This window comes from Crotalus tigris, unplaced genomic scaffold (assembly GCF_016545835.1).
Source record: "Crotalus tigris isolate CLP2741 ecotype Arizona unplaced genomic scaffold, ASM1654583v1 scf7180000024282.1769268, whole genome shotgun sequence".
In the NCBI taxonomy this organism is placed as follows: domain Eukaryota; kingdom Metazoa; phylum Chordata; class Lepidosauria; order Squamata; family Viperidae; genus Crotalus; species Crotalus tigris.
In genome coordinates, this window is record NW_024100454.1 from 43,531 (window position 1) to 63,171 (window position 19,641).

Here is a 19,641-nt window from a genome sequence, read left to right on the forward strand (position 1 = left end):
GTAGGGAATGTACATTCATTCAAAACAGCAATGGATACTTGGAATCACAGTTAAAATAGTTTGAGAGTATGTTACTTTGCAAGACTGTTGAAGCTAAGCAGATTTCTGCCTAGACTGAAACTGGGTGGAAGATTACTTGAAGATTAAGATAAAGGTGAAATAAAAAACTTACCATGTCAACCCACAGAGTATAGGAATTTTAAAAGTAGAGTAATGAAGGGGCTCATTAATTCAGTCTTCTCACCTGGAGGCAATTCATGGTTCCTCAAATTATCATTCCTGTCTCTATCTCTTCTCTACTCTAATTTATCTTTGCAAAATAGACATCTTCAACCAGACAGTCTTATATATGTTGGAGTTACAGCTTTCAAAATTCCTTGCCAACGTTGCCAAAAGCTGAGTGGAAATTTGGAAATTTACAGTTCCAAAATAACTGAAGGATATCAGGCTGAGGAAGTTTGCTATAGAATTAATCAGCATTGAAACCAAAATAGTAATACAGAAGGAAACAATTCCAGTTGGAGACAATTGCTTTTTACCATAATTTACTGAAACATAGCTCATTAATGTTTTTCAAATCGATTGAAAGCTATCATGCTACTAAGTAAAGGTCAAACACATGGGCAGGGGCTTTTAAAAGCAGCAAATTCAAATATGCCTCTTAGTGGATAAGTAGATTAAGACATAAGAAGATATACCTGTTAAAGATACAAGATCGGTTCATCAATGATCACTGATTGTATTTTTACTGAATAAAAGGCACAATAAAAAAAATTCTCATCAACAAAGAGAAAATAAAGTAATTAAAGTTTTCGGTTCAGTTCTCAAAGGATAGATCAGCTGGGCATTTATCTTCATATTTACCTTTAACAGTAACCTGAGCACAGCAGGAAGCTCTTCCAGCAGCATTTTCTGCCAAACAAGTATATACTCCATCATCCTCTGGTAAAGCATCTTGAACCGTCAATTTTGCAATTCCATCTTCAAAGTCAGAACATGCATACTGAATTGGTTGATCTACAGAAAAGAGAAGGAAAACCCCCCAAAATTGTTGAAGTTCCCGATTTGCACCCACAAGTGTAATGGAAGAGTTTTAAACTAAATCTGTATTATGCACTATCGTTCACCATTTGATAAAGCATTTACAACAGCTCCAGCAATAAATTATTACAGACACGTAATAACTAGATTTTAAAACAAAAAAGCACAATGTTTTTATACATACATCAGACACTTTGGCAACTGACTAAAACTGAAAGTGATTCTTTCTGAGAATCTTATTGTCTCTTCAACACAATTTATTGTGGAAAAAAAGGATGACATTACCAGAACTCTAGCAAATGGCTACCTCCTATTTAGAACCAATGTGACAGAATAGAGAATTTAAACACTGTCTGCCATCTGTCACATGCTATAATCTCCCAGACATACTGTCAATATTTGCAGCTGATAACTTGAGGATGGAAAAAGAAATGGGAAAATCAGATAAGGCTCTTGTTAAGTCCTTCCAATAATGGCGAATGATGAAGACACATCTTGTAAGGAACAACTCTTTATTTCGTTTTCAGCCAAAACACCAACAACGAGCAAAGGCACACAGGCCTCTTTTTATATGACCAGATCCCCGGACACAATGGCAACAAAACAGGTGCTTTTCACGCCTTGCGCATGCGCGCAAAGCCGGCGCCACTCAGTCTGGTCCCAGGCAGCTTCTGCAATGCCCGGGACCATTGCAACGTCCCGAGCTGCATTTGCAGGCTCAGGACACAACAGCTCTGATACAGAATAAGGACAAAAAATTAAAAGGCTAATAAGACAAAAAAGGCTGATAAGAAAAAATGGAAATGGATAATTTTAGACGGAAGACAAGCAATTTTCTGGATGATTCAGAATCAAATGGATGCCTGTATGCAAAAGAGAGAGAGAGAGAGAGAGAGAGAGAGAGAGAGAGAGAGAGAGAGATGGCATGATGGTGAAAGAGACATTCTACCCAACATAGATGCCCAGAGAGGGAGAAAAGATTCCAAAGTCCAAGACAAAGTTCAAAATGCCAACTATGAGAGATTGCCAGCCAAGGTTTAACTGAAGCCCTATAGGGAATTTAGTAATGGATATAGGGAATTTAGTAATGGCTATAAGAGAATTTAGTAATGTCTATATTGATAGCAACAGCCTAAAATAGGCACATATAGTAATTTTAGGAGAAGCAATGCTATTCTGGGGAATGAAAGAACTAATATTGGAATGGAAAAGCAAATAGACCAAATATCAGTTTGATACACTCTACACTTCTAAAGTAAAAAGCAGCAAAAGTTGTGGGATAGGTTTTTGGCTTTAGTTGAATACCACTTGTCTAAGTTAATCTAGAGAAAGTACATTTTTTTTTACCTTTAAAATAATATGAATATAGACAAATTTTGAGCAGGTTTATAAGTCCCTTGTATGCTTTGTTTTGTATATTGGATCTTAAAAACCTCCTCATAACCAATATATATTTGGAGAGAGACCTAATTTTCTAATAGGCTTTCTGTAATATGATGGGAGCCGGGTCTTTTGAGTGATACTGGATAATTTTATAGCTGGCTGTTTACATAATGATCTCATGAATCTTTATCATTCTGGAAATCATTTATTTCAGCAGATATAGATACAATATGCTGATACAATTAAAATGTAATTTAATTTGAAAATTGGGGAGGGGGAAATCCTTTTCCTTCATGTAGGGAGCCATTTTTGCTTCACAGGAACTTTGAAAAGTCAATTCATTAGATAATGAACATAATACGTCTATCTATTTTCACAAGAAAGAAAGAAAGAAAGAAAGAAAGAAAGAAAGAAAGAAAGAAAGAAAGAAGAGAGGAGAAAGAAAGGATTAGAAAAAGGCAAAGTTGGGAATGTAGGAAAAGAATAACTTCAGACTTTCTTTGCTACAGATATAAAATACATTAACCTCTTACTTTAAGATTAACAACAGTACACAATATTTCTATAATCATGAATAGTTCTAATTGTCAAATCCTAAAATTAGATTTTCCTTTCAGTTTCAAGCAAAAAGTCCAAAAATAATCAAAGTTGTCAGTTTCACCATCTCAGCCAGTTCCATTAACTACTTTGATAGAATTTTCCTAAGGAATTTCTTGAGCTGAAAACACTAAGGGATGATTCTTTCTTTCCATAAACCCTCAACTTGGTTAACAAATTGTTCTTGACATTGTTTATCATGAGCTGCATGCTGTTTTTATTATTTGAAAATGTATATGGAATTATAAGCACAACTAAGGACATAATGTAAAAGTCAGTTTAAGTACAATGGCAACATAACTGAAAGAATTTGAACAAGGAAGGTGCTTCTATCACAAGTAATTTAACATTTACAAGTCAATATAAAATTGTTTCTTGAGATGTCAAGTTGTTGGTGGGTGAGTGAGGATGTGTGGTATGTTGGAGTGCCAATAATTTCTGTGTAGATTTTTTTTTTACGGTTGTTGTGACCCATCCAGGGTTATGTTTCATAAGATGGAGGGGGGGTGGGGATGAGAACTATATAAATAATTTAAATAAGTAAATAAATAATCTAAACATTCCTATATGTGACTGAATAAAATTGAATATATAGGATTACATTAGCAATCTTATATATTTCTTGGAGTTTATTTTGACTATCCTTTTTTTTTTTTTTTGGTTCCTTCAAGTCATTCTTGACCTCTGGCAACTGTCTAGCGGTTCTCTTGCCAACATTTTTGGAAGTGGTTTGCCACTGCTTTCTTACTACGGCTGAGAGACAGTGAAAGGTCAAAAGTCATTTAGATGGCTTCGAGCTGTAAGGGAGGACTAGAACTCGGAATGTCCTGTCTGATGTCTTTAGCCACTTCACCAAACTGGGTCTCTGATTATATACAGGCCTCTACTAAAGTCTATTCCTTCCTGTGGTTCCATGGATCCTGTCTTTGTTTACAAAATTCAAAGCTGTACAGGTATTTAGCATACCATTACCTTATATACTTTTAATCTTGTCTCCTAAACTAGAACATCTAATGGACACTGCCTGGCATAAGTTCAAAGAGATAGTTAAATACTATCTGTGTACTATGGAATCTTCTTTAAAAGTAACTCAAGGTTATTTGAGGCTTGAAAACCACTGGATTCATGTTTGACCCAATATGGAAGTATTCTAAATTGTAAATTCCCAACATCAAGCTACAGCCTTCCAACTGAACAATATCATTTTAGCACAGTATTGTCCTGAGTTGCCACTCACTATGAATGTTGGGTATTAGCAATCAAGAATCAGGAATGCAATTCTCACCTTTACTGTGTAATAGGCAACTATTCTTTCCTGCAATGTAATAATCAATTACTAAATGTTAATAGATTGTTTGAATTCACAAGGATAGTGTAATTACCCAACTTGATTCTTAAATAAAATTGTCCTTCGTGAGAAGCTGCATGAAATCTTAGCATTTGGCTATAGTTTATAAGCTAAACCAAGCCTGTACCAAATGATATATAAACAGCTCTGCATCATGATTAGAAGTGAGAGAGATGAAAGTTATTTGTGAGTGCTTTAACTTGGGAATGAAAGTAACATGTTTATGCCTTGCAGATAAAACACTATGTCCCCTTCATAATTACAAATTCCTAACACTTTCATTAGGCAAAACCATCTTCTCTAGGGTTAGAACTGAAGTGGATTGAAAATTATTTTTTTAAAAAAAATCTTGACTTTTCCTCCAGATCCTTTGAATGAACACAATTCTGAATATGCCATTAAAAAGCCACATTAACATTGCAGGAAAAAAAATCCTGAGATGCACTGAAGCATATAGAGATTGTCTTTGATTTACGACCATAATTGAGCCCAAAATTTGCATTGCTAAGCAAGACAGATAATGAGTTTTGTCCCATTTTACAATCTTTCTTGCCACAATTAAGTGAATCATTGTAGCTGTTAAGTTACTGTAGTAACATGGTTGTAAAGAATCTGGCTTTCCCACTGACTTTGCTTGTCAGAAGATCACAAAGGTGATGACATACTGTTGGACACTGCAGCCGTCATAAATATGACTTAGTTGCCAAGCATCTGAATTTTGGTCAAGTGATCATGCGGATGCTGTAACAGAAGTGTGAAAAATTGTCATAGGTCACTTTTTTCAATGCCATTTCACAGGTAATCCCCAAGGTACGAACGTTCATTTACCGAGTTTTCACAAAAATGAATTTATTCAGGAAGGGTACTTACATTATAGAAATTCAAAATGGTGACCAAAAAGAGGCTTCTGTAGCCATGTGACTTGGATTCAGTCACTGCTGCAAACGGTCACTGTTGAGTCCTTGGCGAAAAGCAGACGCGAGAAGCAGTTGTAGTTCTCAGGTTTCCATTTATTCTGTGTTCAGCTTATAAGTGAAGGCTTCAGCAACGCCCAAAAGCTCCTAGCCTCTTATATAGGCAGTTCCCGGGTCAATGTGTTACTTTTCCCGCACCAGCACCCGCGCATGCGCACAGGCGCTGGCGACAGCCTGTCTGGACCCGGGCAGCTTGCACCTGCCCGGGACTGCCTGCAAACGCCCCGAGCCCGTTTGCAAGGCTCGGGACATAACACCCCTTTCCCCCGGGCTAAGACTACTACCAACATACAATTATTTCTTGATGCAGTGTTCTACTCCCCAGTGCTCCTACTGTTTACTGGCTTTTGTTTGGCCAGCAATGTTATGTAATCCTCTAAGTATTTAGGAGATTTCCTTGCTCTCTGTGACCTTCTCAGCTCTGGGTTTCTGACAGGTGTTCCCTGACTGAGGGGAGACGTGAGCCTGTTCTCCTTATCATGCCTTGGTGCCTTCCAAGGACTGTGCCCAATGCCTGGCCTGCTTGCTCGCCCACCGGGCTCGTCAGGCCAGGGCTTCTGTCACTTTGTGACCTGGTTGACCTGCCTAGCTGTAGGCCCTCGGGCCCCTTGAAGTGATAGCCACTGCTGGGCATCTCTATAGAACCTCCTAGGTCCGTCCAAGACCTGTCAGGAGGCTGTCCAATCCCTAAGCCCCGTTCTGTGTCCGGACTCGTGTGGGTCTCTGTACCTTCCCAAAACTCAGTTACTCCCTGATGTGGGCTAGAGGTGTTGCGGTCGGGACTTGGTTCCTCGACCACCTCCCTGTAAGTTTGACCCCCTGTAGGACTTGGGGTAAGGTCAGGCCAACTCTGGGGATTATGTGCCAGCTCTCTTGCGGGGTATGATTTATTGGGATGCTCCCGGGTATCCTCCCTGACTGGAGTACTGTGCTGTGCAGGTGAATAGTGATTGTACCCCCGGGGTGACTCCCTGGCTGGAGTAGGCGTGAATGCCTGGTAGTTGGATAGGCTCTTAGAATTCCTGTTTGGGGCACTCGCGGAATCTTGGAATGGGCCGTTTGTGGCTCCATGATTGGAGGTGGGCAGCAGCTCGTGCCCCTCCCTTTGCTCTAAAGGGTCCCCCTCCCCCCTGGAAAAGACCCAGGAGTCTCATCTGAAAGGTCCCGCCTAGGGCGGAGTTGGTCGATGTGCCGACGCAGGACATGACCGTTGTCCAGGGCTACCTCGTAGGATAGAGGACCTGTGACCCTGGAAATAGAAGCGGGGACCCATGTATGACCAGGCCCGTAATTGTGAGTCCAAACCGGGGCACCTACAAGTAGTTGTCTAGGTGCCCTAGGATGTGAGGTGGATGAAGGCAGTCTGTCCGGATGCAACCGGTCAAGCTTCGTAGTAAGTTTGCGCCCCCAGCGAAGTTCAGCTGGGGTTCTCCCTGTAGAAGTGGACGGTGTGGTGCGGTAAGAAAGGAGAAAGTCAGCCAACCTGTGATGCCAGTCCCCATAGGTGAGTCTTTTCAAGGCGTCCTTTGTGATGCGGACCATGCGTTCAGCCATACCGTTGGTGGACGGGTGGAAGGGTGCAGACGTGGCATGACGAATCATGTTAGCCTGTAAGAAAGCTTGGAATTCGGAGGAAGTAAATTGAGGCCCGTTGTCAGACACAATGACATCTGGGAGCCCGTATGCAGCAAAAATCCCCCTCAGTACCTGAATAGTCTTTGCAGTGGTGGTGGATGAGACAGGTACAACCTCAAGCCATTTTGAATGACTATCAACGAGGACCAAGAAGAACTGGCCCTGAAAGGGCCCAGCGTAGTCAATGTGCACCCTAGACCATGGGGACTGTGTATCCTCCCATCTATGCACAGGAGCTTGGGGCATCTCTGGGCGAGAGCGCTGGCACAGGTGGCATGCATGCACCTTAGCCTCAATGTCCTTATCTAAACCAGGCCACCACAAGTGGCTGCGCGCAAGGGCCTTCATGCGAACAATGCCAGGATGACCCTCGTGGAGGGACTCTAAGATCCTAGTCCTCATTGAGGTGGGAATGACAACTCTGTTTCCCCAAAGCAGACAACCCTGAGAAGTGGACAACTCGTTCCTTTTGGACCAGAAACTCTGAAACTCAGGACTAGGGCAGTGCTCAGGCCATCCAGACAAAACCCAAGAAAGGACACGTGAAAGTGTGTGATCTGTGCCTGTTTCAGAGGCGACATCCCTTGCATTCAGAGGGGACTCGGGCAAGGCTTGGATGGATAGAATGTTGACAGCTGGTGCAGGGTCAGCTTCTACTACTGGCAGGGGCAATCTACTGAGGCCATCAGCATGGCCCATTTCTTTCCCAGGCTTGTGGAGTAAGGAAAAATCATATGCAGACAGAAAAATAGACCACCTAAGCATTCTAGGGGAAATGATTTGGGGAGTTTGTTTACGTGTGGTAAACAGTCCCAGCAGAGGCTTATGGTCAGTGAAGACCGTGAAATGCCTGCCATACAAGAAATCATGGAATTTTTTAATTCCAGCAACAACAGCCAGAGCCTCCCTGTCTATCTGAGCGTAGTTGCGCTCAGCAGAAGACAGTGTTCTGGAGTAATATGCAACAGGAACCTGAGTTCCATCAGATCTGAGGTGGCTCAGGACAGCTCCTACCCCGTAAGGGGAAGCATCACAAGCGAATGCACACAGGAAGGGACTCATTGAAGTGTGCAAGTACACTGTTAGAAGTGAGTAAGGCCTTGACCTCATTGAAACTAGCCTCATGTGTTTGTGACCATTGCCACACTGCTTGTTTGTCTCTGTGAAGAGGCTCAGCTACACTAGCTTTATGTGGAAGAAAGGAATTGTAGAAATTCAGGAGGCCCAGAAAGGCCTGAAGTTCGGCCTTAGACTTTGGCCTAGGTGCTTCTAAAATGGCAGTTAGTTTGGATTCAGCAGGATGAATCCCAGCAGCATCAATTTTGAATCCCAGAAATTCAGTAGAAGGCACCCCAATTTTGCATTTGTCTCTTTTGAGCTTGAGGCCTGTTTTCCTGAACCTTAACAGAACAGCCCTTAGCCTTTCAGCTAGAATGTGTGTGGAGTCTCCTGCAATTAAGACATCATCAAAGTAGGGGCAAACCCCCGGTATGCCCCGTAGTGTGTTTTCCATTACGCTTTGGAAAATCCCAGGAGCGACATTCACTCCAAACTGTAGCCTTTTTACCTTAAAGGCTCCCCTGTGGGTCACAATAGTCTGAGCTATAGCAGCATCATCATCAACAGGCAGCTGTTGATACGCTTGAGCTAGGTCAAGCTTTGCAAAAACGCGCCCCCCCCTTGAGGGAGGCCAGAATATGACTGACCACAGGAACAGGATAGGCATGTTGCTGCAATGCCTTATTAAGAGTGCATTTGTAGTCAGCACAAATGCGAATGTCCCCATTTGCCTTTAGAGGCGTGACAATGGGGGTCTCCCAAGGGCTGGAATCAACAGGTTCTAGGATTCCCTGTTGGATCAGTTTGTCTAACTCAGTGTCAATTTTACTCTTTAAAGCAAAAGGGACCCTTCTTGCTTTAATTCTAATAGGTGTGACAGTGGGGTCTAGTTTTAAGGACACAGGAGGTCCCTTGAATGTGCCCAGCTGGGGGCTGAAGACATCTGCAAATTCTTTGCAGACTTCCTGTAGGTCGAGTGTTTGTAAGCTGTTGAGCCCCGTGACGTGTATCCCCAAGGCTTCAAACCAATCGAGTCCTATGAGACTCGTTCGTTCACCCCCTACTACTAATATGTCTAGTGGACCTTCAAAATTCTTATACTGTACGTTAAGGGTGGCCTCCCCCTTAACACACACTCTCGAATTTTGAAAGTCTGTTAACACAATGTCTGAAGGCCTTAATTTAGCCTGAGTTCCACTGCCGGAACAAATCTTCCTAAATGTATGTAAGGATATGATTGAAAGGGCAGACCCCGTGTCTAGTTCCATAGTTAATGGAACCCCTTGTAGCTTCACCTTGAGTGACAGCTTTTTCTTGATGGGCTTGTGTGTGCCTGTCCTGAAGATGCTTCTTCGCGAAGCGCAAAAACCTACCCTATTCTGGCTGGGGACCCTGGTACCTTTCAGGCGCAGTTCTTCCTGAGGTTGTACTTTCGTTGGCCCAGACACACAGCTGCAATATGTCCTTGTTTCCCGCACGCCCGGCAGATAGCGGAGCGGAACTTGCAGTCGGTTCTCCTGTGGCGACCTCCACAGCCGATGCACTTGCGGGGAACTGCAGAGCTTCCTTTCTGATTCCCTTCCTTCGTGGGGTGGAGACGGTCGACTTCCTCGTCCGAATCCTCCTCGGAGTTCCCTTGGATGTCCTCTTGGTGCACGGATGCAACATCTGGACTGTTCCTGATCGGCCGCATGTTTTTGACGGCGCCGCCTGCTGCTTCTTCTGCGGTGACCTCTCTTAAGGCATCTTGGAAGGACAATTCTTCTTTGGCGAAAAGCCTCTGTTGTAGATCTCGATGCCTTAAGCCGCACATGAATCGGTCCCTCAGTCGTTCTTCGAGGTCCTTGAACTCGCAGTGCTTGGCCGGCCTTCCTCAATGCGGCGATGTATTCTTTGGCCGACTCTCCGGATCGTTGATCCCTCTGCTCGAAGGTGTGGCGCCATGCGATGACGGACATCTTGGGCTGGAAGTGCTCCTTCAATAGCTTCTTTAGATCTGCGTAGCTGACAGACTCTAATGGGACAGGTGCTGCAAGGTTCTCTGCGATTTCGAAGGCGTCTTGACCGCAGACACAAAGCAGGGTGGCAGCCTTCAAGCTATCTTCCCTCACTTGGTTCACCTTGAGGTAATTTTCCACCCTGGCTACGTAGGACTCCCACCGCTCTGGATGTGAGATGTCGAACTCTGAAAGCCTTCCAACCTTTGCCATTTCAGGAGACCGGTCTATCAGCCAGTCTACCCCCGAATGCGCACTGGATTGGCGGGTAGCTGCCGAGTCAACGCCGTTCCGTCGTTCCGCCGCTCAGGACTCACTTGGGTAAGCTTACACCTCTTTCTTTCCAGGCGATGTAAGGCATCCCACCTTCGTTGCCAGTGTTGAGTCCTTGGCGAAAAGCAGACGCGAGAAGCAGTTGTAGTTCTCAGGTTTCCTTTTATTCTGTGTTCAGCTTACAAGTGAAGGCTTCAGCAACGGCCAAAAGCTCCTAGCCTCTTATATAGGCAGTTCCCGGGTCAATGTGTTACTTTTCCTGCGCCAGCACCCGTGCATGCGCACAGGCGCTGGCGACAGCCTGTCTGGTCCCGGGCAGCTTGCACCTGCCCGGGACTGCCTGCAAACGCCCTGAGCCCGTTTGCAAGGCTCGGGACATAACAGTCACCATTTGAAGTCTCTGACTTGCCTGTGCTGTTTGGGTTACGAATGCAATTTCCTGAAGCCGGCAGGGTTGGGTGTTTGGTTTTTTTTTGTCCCTGGTCACGTGGCCAAACAAGAGCTGATGATTTTTGCAGCCTGCGCCAAGGGAGTGGAGTGCTAGAATTGCTTCTGTGAGTATTTTAAAATAAATTTTTGTTACTCTATAGTTTGCTTGTTTGCAAGCACGTTGGAAACTGCTCTTCTTTTTAGGTACTGTTCTTTGCAAACTATTATGTTTGTAAGTACAGTAGTTTGCAAAGATAAAATTTGCTGGTAGAAATGCTAGCCAGCATCTATAGAAAGCATTCTATAATGTTGTGTTTCCTTGCTTTTATTTTGAAGATTAGCATATATTACTGTAGTTTGTAGGTTTTAAATTTAAATTGCCTCCGGAAGTTGTGGGTGCTCCATCACTGAAAGCTTTTATCAGAAATACTCTCTTGTGAGAGCAGTGGGTTAGACCAGATGGCCTCAAGGTCACTTCCATCTCTGTTACTGTTGCAAACAACAGTTCTGTAAACCCTTCCCCCATCTCCCTCTGGGTGCCTGGCTGGAAACCTTTTAGCTAATTAGTAGCAAGTGGGGTTTTTTTAAAACAGACTAGCAACAAATGTTTTTTTTTAAGCAGTTGCAAATGGAGAGTTCTGCAGCCTGCTTGAGGGCAATTTAGTTCCAGAGCCGAAGGCTGCACCGAAAACAGCTGATAGACAGCCCAGCTGCCAGCAGCAGCAAAATTCTCTCAGTTCAGGCAGTGAGTTAGTTAGTTCCTCCTAACAAATAGGAGGAAATAGTAAGTCAAATCTTTGTTCATTTAACAATCCATTTGATTTGATCAATGAATTTGATTTTAAAAATTTGTAAAATTGAGTCTGATTCATTTGACGAATTTTTTGACTTCCAAGCCTAAAGGGTAGGCTCCATTAGGTTCGTTCCTCAAGGACTGCCTGTAATTTTGAATGTCACTCAACGGATGGTTTTAAATCTGTACTTTTTATAGAAATCCATATAGCTTCTTCAGTAATACTATTAATATGTTGGTGTTCACAGACAAAGAAATATATTGGGTTTAATTGCTTTAAATACAGATAGTCCTTGACTTACAACAGTTCATTTACTGACAACTTATGACCATTTTTCAAACTTATGATCGTTGCAGCATCCCCATGGTCATGTGATCAAAATTCAGACACTTGGCAATTGATTCATATTTATGATGGTCACAGTGTCCTGGGATCATGTGATCCCCTTTTGCAACTTTCTGACAAGCAAAGTCAATGGGGAAGCCAGATTCATTTAACCACCATGTTGCTAACTTACCCCACTGCAGTGATTCACTTAACAACTGTGGCAAGAAAAGTCATAAAATGGGGCAAAATTTACTTAACAAATACCTCACTTAACAATATAAATTTTGGGCTCAATTGTGGTTGTAAGTCAATATAATACCTGTATTACTCCGATCGTTCTAAACCAGTGGTTCTCAACCTGTGGGTCAGGACCCCATTTGGGGTCGAACGACCATTTCATGGGGGTCGCCAAACAAGGCTGTCCGCCATTTTCCCCCCCTTTTCTTTGGCCATGCCCCTGGTACCCAATGATGTATAAGTGGTTGGGGGTCACCACAACATGGGGGACTGTATTATGGCTCGCCGCATTAGAAAGGTTGAGAACCACTGTTCTAAACTCTGAATTCCATATATCCCTGCCATCTGTAAATCAGATTTTAAAAATGCATTTTGATGATAATAAATGCAAAGCAACAACGTAAAGTACAATAATTTATATTATCTATACTGTTGTCTAGAGTTCATATAGTAATCAATTCCCATTGTTTTTATTACAAAATAGAGGAAGAACCAGAATCGACTATGTAACAGCAAAAAACTAAGCCATGGTCAATATGCATAAATTAGTAGGCACAGTTTACCAGTGGCTTAAAAGACGCCAGAGAAGGCCTATACTATGGCAGTTCGAGTCCTAGCACCACATGAGAGTGAACTCCCATCATTTGCCTCTGTTCTTGTTTGAAAGCATGTAAATTCAAGTAGATAAATAGGTGGGAACAATGTTCTGTGTTTCAACATATGCTTTGCGCTGCAGAATGATGTCATGCTGGCCACAAGTCTTCAGACAGCACTGGCTCAGTGGTTTAAAGAAATGGAGATGAGCACTACCTCCTAAAGTTGACTATAACTTTAGCACTGCCTCCTAAAGCTGACTATGACTAGTGGAGTAAAACAACAGGGACATCTTTACCTTTACCTATCTGCAAAAAAGCAATGTGTATGAAGAGTTGCATGCAGGTAACCTCTAGCAGAAACTCCTGCTGAACAAATGGCTATGGAAAAACAAGTACAAATAGTTCCTAATTTTTCACTTTCATTCACAGAGAGCCTGAAGATGAATCGTACATGAAAGGGGATTTTCTTTCCTAACTTCAACAGAATCCCACTCTCATGAATACTGAATGCTTAAGAATTACTATTTTTGACCTTCAGAAAAAAATGAGAAGACTAGAAAAATGTAGCACAAACCTCATTTGGTTGGTAATTAATACATTGTTCAAAATGTAAGCTTATCGCTTGGAAGTCTATATTCTACTGCAATAAAGCCTATTTTCTGGAACCAGGAACATGAAATGTAGCCTTGTCACTAATGCTCCCTGCTGGACAGCTTTTAAAGACCAGCACAGCTGCTGCCTTTTCTCCCTTGTAGATCCGATTTCTCCCAGAAGAAAAAATTAAGATACAGGTAGTCCTGGTTTAGCAACCACAACTCAATTGTTAAGCAAAACGTTGCCCAGTGAAAACTGAGACTTTGCTTAGGAGCTTACTTCAGCTTTCCTTTCCTTTACAGTCCCGTGAGGATTGTAAATGTGAGGATTGGTTGCAAATAAGAAAGTTGTTGAATGAGGACTCCTTGTAACTGAGAATATTAAGGCAATGAAGGTAATTAATCTGTTCTGCTGAGTTCTTCAAAGCCATTCTTAAGTTCATTGACAGGTCAAAGAAAGTAGCCTTTTAGTGAGTCTCAGAACCTGAAAACCATAGAGGAGCATACGAAATCAATCAGTGGCCTGGGATGAAACTATTATGTGGCAAATTTTATTTTAGTTAAAATGTTGGTGAAACCAGACACTGTGGTTTGTAACAAATCATTTATGGCTTAGTAGGAAGTAAAAACTGCTCTGACTGCAGTTTATTCAATAAATTGTAATTTAGCAAACCAAGGGTTAGCGTGATACATAAACCCATATTTTACATGTTCCTGTCAAAAGACGAAGGATTGCAAACCTCTTCTCTCTGCTTGTCTGTTCCAGATCATACATAACAATGAAATAAATTGTCCATTTGTAAAATGTGAGGACAAATTTAGATAATTTGGAACTCATGTGCAGGGACAAATTTTCTGACTGTGACCTTACCGTTAAGGAGCCAGATGACCTGAGGAACAGGTATCCCCTCAACTGAGCACCGAAGGGTAAAATCTTGCCCTTCACTCACGTGGCAGGATTTCAAGACCCGGAGAAAATGGGGAGGTACTTCCTTCACTTTAGGCCCTACAGATCAAAGCAAAAGGCAGTTAATGAAACTCAGTGCTAACAGATGGTCTCAGAATAAGATATGCTAGACCAGTGTTTTCCAAACTTGACAATTTTAAGGCATGTGGACTTCAGCTCCCAGAATTCCACAGCCAGCGTTGCTGGCTGTGGAATTCTGGGAGTTGAAGTCCTCATGCCTTAAAATTGTCAAGTTTGGGAAACACTGTTCTAGACCAATGACAAAATTAATCCTTAAAGACAAAAAAATATGTTTTACTAATGTGGCAGGAACTTAGTGAGCAAAATTAACAAAATTTAATTGCTCCTAGTCAAGAACTTCAGAAATAATTCCTATGAACTGAATTCATTCTAAAAACGAGAATGCAAATTGATATCTATCAATTATTTATCATTCATATTTCTAAATTTGCTTACTTCTTGGTGAATCTAGGCAGCACACAAATTTAAAACCAAAGAAGTAGAACAGAAACAGACATCAAAAAAGGAAGACAATCATCATCCTAGTGAAATAGACATAAAACACATCACAAAAAAACCTCATATCCACCCTAGACCAGTGATGGCGAACCTTTTAGAGACTGAGTGCCCAAACTGCAACCCAAAACCCACTTATGCATCGTTGAGTGCCAGGTGAGTGTGGCCTTTTGGGTGGGTGTGGACAATTGGGTGGGCGTGGCTGCAATGGTAACGGCAGACTGGGTGGGACTAAAAAGTTCAATCAATCAATTCCAACTTTGCAAGATCTTTTTTTCCCATGAGAAGTTGAAATTGACTGATTAAACCCTTTTTTTTTTTTTTTGCACACGGTGGCGGAGGCCTAAAGTGAAAAGGTTTTATAAAACCCAGCTGAAGGCTTAGGACTGGGGCAATGGCGTGCGTGCCCACACAGAGGGCTCTGAGTGCCGCCTCTGGCACCCATGCCGTAGGTTCGCTACCACTGCCCTAGCCCAAAACTTGGGAAAGAGTCACATCTAAAAGAATGTAGTACTGGCATTATTTAGTGTGTTTTATACTACGAAAGACAGTATGTTTTTTTTCAAGATGAAGAAACTATTACGTACCTGGACCTAAGCATACTTTGCAACTAAAAGATGCTTACTTTTCACTGTTAATAGCCAACTGGTTGAAGCTTGGCCTCCAGGATTGAAAGCTTTGCAAGAGTAAAATCCACTATCTTCTGGCTGAGTTTTTTTCAGGCACAAACAATGGACCCCATCTTCTTCATATATCAGGATGCTGTCTCCTGTTTCCAGAAGGGCTCCTTCTTTGAACCATTCAACAGTTGCCTTGGGTTTCCCTGAAACTAGTTCATTACAGGTGGATTAAGCATGGGGATTGTGCTCTAAAATTTATAATTTCACAATGTCCCAGTATCTTTCTTGGCTACCATCAATTCCTAGCTTTGCCTTTTAATGAGCAACCATAGTTTTCACACTGCTAAAAAGTTACTCAACTTTTCAACAAATCAAGATTAGATTTGTATTGTTCATTTTTTATTGGCCAGTGACCAAAAATAAAATTCTTCCTGAAATTTTACAATCATAATTTACACTCACAATCTTACAGTAGTTGCAAAACTATAATATGACATGTTGTTTGGAGGAAGTTGAATTTGAAAATTTTTACAATAAATAATCAAGGCAGAATATTTTCTTGGCTCATCCAACTGATTTTAATCAGCAGACTTAAAAAATATTTAACTAGATCCACAGGACAGTACTGCAGAATGAAATATTTTTTCCAAATTTTCCTTCAGATTTTTTTTTAAAAATGGATGTAAATGAAAAAGCAATATCACATTATTATTCAGTTTTAATTTTCAAAGTTAAAACAAATTGTTATATAACATCAAAATCCACTAGACCAGTGGTTCTCAACCTGTGGGTCGGGACCCCATTTGGGGTCGAATGACCATTTCACGGGGGTCACCAAACCATGCTGTCCGCCATTTTTTTCCTTTTTCCCTAGCTGTCCTACTCCCTCTTATTGGTGGCCACACCCACTTGGGGGTCACCACAACATGGGGAACTGTATTATGGGGTCACGGCATTAGAAAGGTTGAGAATCACTGCACTAGACTGTGCTTGAATTTAATTAAGAGAGTTAATGATATAAAAACATTGAACTCATTGTTCTAAACAGTTGAAACATCTTCCTGTTGTGAATTTGCCATCTCTGTCTAGCGGTCATGTGGTAGCAGGATATTTTTGAATATTCCTCCATGTAAAACAACAAGGACAACATAACCGTAATTTTAAACCAACTCTCTGCTAACTCTCCTAGATTTCTATACAGGTAGTCCTTGAGTTATGACCACAATTGAGTCCAACATTTTTGTTGTTAAGTGAAACATTTGTTAAGTGAGTTTTGCCCCATTTTATGAGCTTTCTTGCCTGCATTTGGTAAGTTAGTAACCCAGTTGTTAAGCGAATCTGGCTTCCCCGTTGACTTTGCTTGTCAGAAGTTTGCAAAAGGGGATCACATGACCCCGGGACACTGCAACCATCATAAATATGAACCAGTTGCCAAGTGTCTGAATTTTGATCATGTGATCATGAGGATGCTGCAAAGGATGTAACTGTGAAAAACAGTCATAAGCAGTGGTGGGATTCAGCCAGTTCGCACCATTTTGGCCGAACCGGTAGCTAATCTTTTGTTGCCCAGGCTCAGAATGGACTTTCAGAAGTCACATTCACACAGAGAACATGGAAAGGGTGTAATGCACGTGATTTTCCCTGTGAAGCGTAAAGTAACACAATCCAGTCTATTCTATTCCCTCGTGCTTCTGCATACATACCCATGTGATAGTAATATGTCTTTTGGATTTCATTATCAAATTCTAAAACTGAAAGCAGGAGCATTATCTAGCCACTTTGACCTGTGTGATCTGATTGTAACATTTTTTTTTCAACTCTTCCATCGGTTTCCTCCAGAGGGGACAACAATATGCTGGGCATCAGAGCTGAACTTGTATACCTTTCTAGGCAGACTGAGTACTATGCCTCTTGCACTTCATCTACTTTTTGCAGAAGACAAAGCCTCATGATGGGAGGTGGTAATGCTGTACAATAGAAACTAATCACACTTACTTTATAGTTACAGTAAGTGTAGTTATTTGTCTATGCTTAAGGGAAGCAAGAGGCCAACCCATATTGCCCATGTTATGTAAAAGCTCTGGCTGGAAACATCTCAGGCCTTGTCAATGGTAAAAAACAAAACAAAAAACCACTTTTGATGAGATGGCCATCCATTTTCTGTTTAAAAACATCCCAGAAAGGAATCAGCAAGTGCTTTCTTACCTCTGCATCTAAATGTAACCTCTTCTCCTTCTAATGCTTCCTGGCTTTGAGGCCGACACTCAAACTGGGGAGGGATTTTCTGAATCTTTATTTCTGCTGCACTCTTCTTTAAGGCAACATGATTTTCCAATTCTTCAGAGGTCAGATTATTTGACTTGGTAGAAAAAGCAGCCTGCCAATCTGCTGCCAGTAATTGCTTTGTTTTTTCTCCATTTGCTTCCTGCTCAAAAGAAACTGCCTTCAATTCTGCCTTTGGTCCAGGCTGTATTTTCACAGAGCGAAGAGTTATAGTGCTTGATGTTTTCTGCAGAACCTGTTGGCTTTTCCTGTCTTCTTTAGCTGGGTCTCTGTTGGGTTCCTTCATTATTTGTTGCAACTGATTCTCTCTGGCTTCTTTGGGTGGAGCAAGCTGAATTTCTCTCTTCACCAATGGCCTTTCTTTGGATTCTAGCAAAACCTCTGTGGTGGTAGATTTGAGGTCTTTAACTACCCCATTGCTAGTGGGTTTTCTGAACTCTGAGGTTTCAATAGCTTTGGTAATAATGGTGGATTTTGTAGAGGCACTGGGTTTTGCTGATGTGCTAAAGGGAAAACATATTCTTAAGCCAAGAGAACAATTTGTAAAAGTAAATTTACTTCTTAAAAACCACTTGCTTAATGTTTGAATGTAGATTTTAGACAGATTATTTGATTTCTGTTCCATGACGTTGTTTCACATCAAAAGTGTATCATATTTTATGTAAAAGGAACAGATTTTTATTTTGACAGGCTACTTCAGTATAAACAAGAAGATCAGGGAATGATGAGGCAAGCCACCATTTATAAGGCCAATGTATATATTACGAGGCAAACCAAATAAAAATTCCACATTTATTCTTCAGTATCTTCAGTAAAAGGAATTTCAGAAAAAAGGCATGAAACATTCAGTTCATTATAAGTTTAATGGGTGATTTTTTTTAAGAAATGGGAACAGAAAACCTCTACAGCAGTATACCGCGCTTTTTTGCCTACTCAGGTAGAGCTGTTCTTGTAATTTTTTTTCTTTACTGACTTGTGTTCCCTAAAGCTTCAGATATGATGGCAGACATTTTAAGGTCATCCTGTGCCATGGTATTCAATGGCAGAGTCACTTCAAATTTTAAAGTAAGTGCTTCAAGATCATCTTGTCCAAGACCCCTTAGATAGCCACTCATCACTATTTCATCAGCCACAGTTGGGAGCTGTGTCTAGCCCTCTCAAAGAGTCACTGTTAACATCCCTTCCACTTCTCTAACATATTCAGTCAGGGAATAGGACCTCAGGTATTCTACTCCAAGCAAGTAATGTCTTATACAATTCAGATCCATCATATTCAGACACATTTTATTCAATTTCACCTATTCCTTCTGCTTTCAAATTTGGACTGTGCATATGTAAAAAAATAACTAGGAACAAGCATTATAAACTTTGCACAAAAGTGAGCACAGCACCTCTTAGCTATGCATTAAAAATGTGTATCTAGTAGACATCTGTATAAGCTTAGAAAATGCTGATGCTTTCAGAGTCATATTTTTTTTGCTGCTTTAATGGTTTGTTAAAGCAGCTGCAGCTTTTTTTCAGGCTTCCAAGAAAGCTCTGATGAGGATCAGAAAAGTGGTGTGCCTTTTTAGGTCTGAAGTACTACTTCTGAAACATGCATAGCTCTATTCCAAATGCATGGACAAATGGTTCACCATTGGCATCAGCTCCCTCACTGCAAAGTTTAAAAGATTTAAAAAAGAACCAAAATTTCAGAAGTCAACTAAATCATAAGATTTCAGTTTTCCCAGTAGAGATCTTAATAGATTGGCTCCTTTTCTATTTTTTGATTATTGTTAACTTTATTTTTTTTTTCTTGGGACTCTGATATTGGGCAAAATCACATAATGGTACTCACCGTCTGAAAGTGATGTAATCCTATACATGCCTTTTTAGATCTACTAATTACATAGTCCCCACCCATTCAAAATCTGAAATACTGTATTACAGGAGCCCCTCTACAACCATATGTCATGTTTGGATATTAAATATT

The 19,641-nt window shown here is 41.3% G+C and overlaps 1 protein-coding gene across 6 annotated transcripts in view; it reads right to left on the reverse strand.

Annotated features, from left to right (window-relative positions):
- Positions 1-281: 281 nt before the first annotated feature.
- The window catches only part of MYLK (myosin light chain kinase), an 82,335-nt gene continuing 62,975 nt past the window's right edge, over positions 282-19,641 (reverse strand). For 4 of the 6 annotated variants that reach the window (XM_039323791.1, XM_039323792.1, XM_039323793.1 and 1 more), the window contains 4 exons: positions 17,592-18,172; positions 15,392-15,595; positions 14,155-14,289; positions 283-1,017 (listed from right to left, as the gene is read on the reverse strand). In XM_039323791.1, coding sequence (XP_039179725.1) covers positions 818-1,017; positions 14,155-14,289; positions 15,392-15,595; positions 17,592-18,172 — 1,120 coding nt within the window. In that variant the 3' untranslated portion in view covers positions 283-817. Of the gene's footprint in view, positions 1,018-14,154; positions 14,290-15,391; positions 15,596-17,591; positions 18,173-19,641 lie in introns of all 6 variants that reach the window. The other 2 variants (XM_039323788.1, XM_039323790.1) reach the window with 2 other exon arrangements.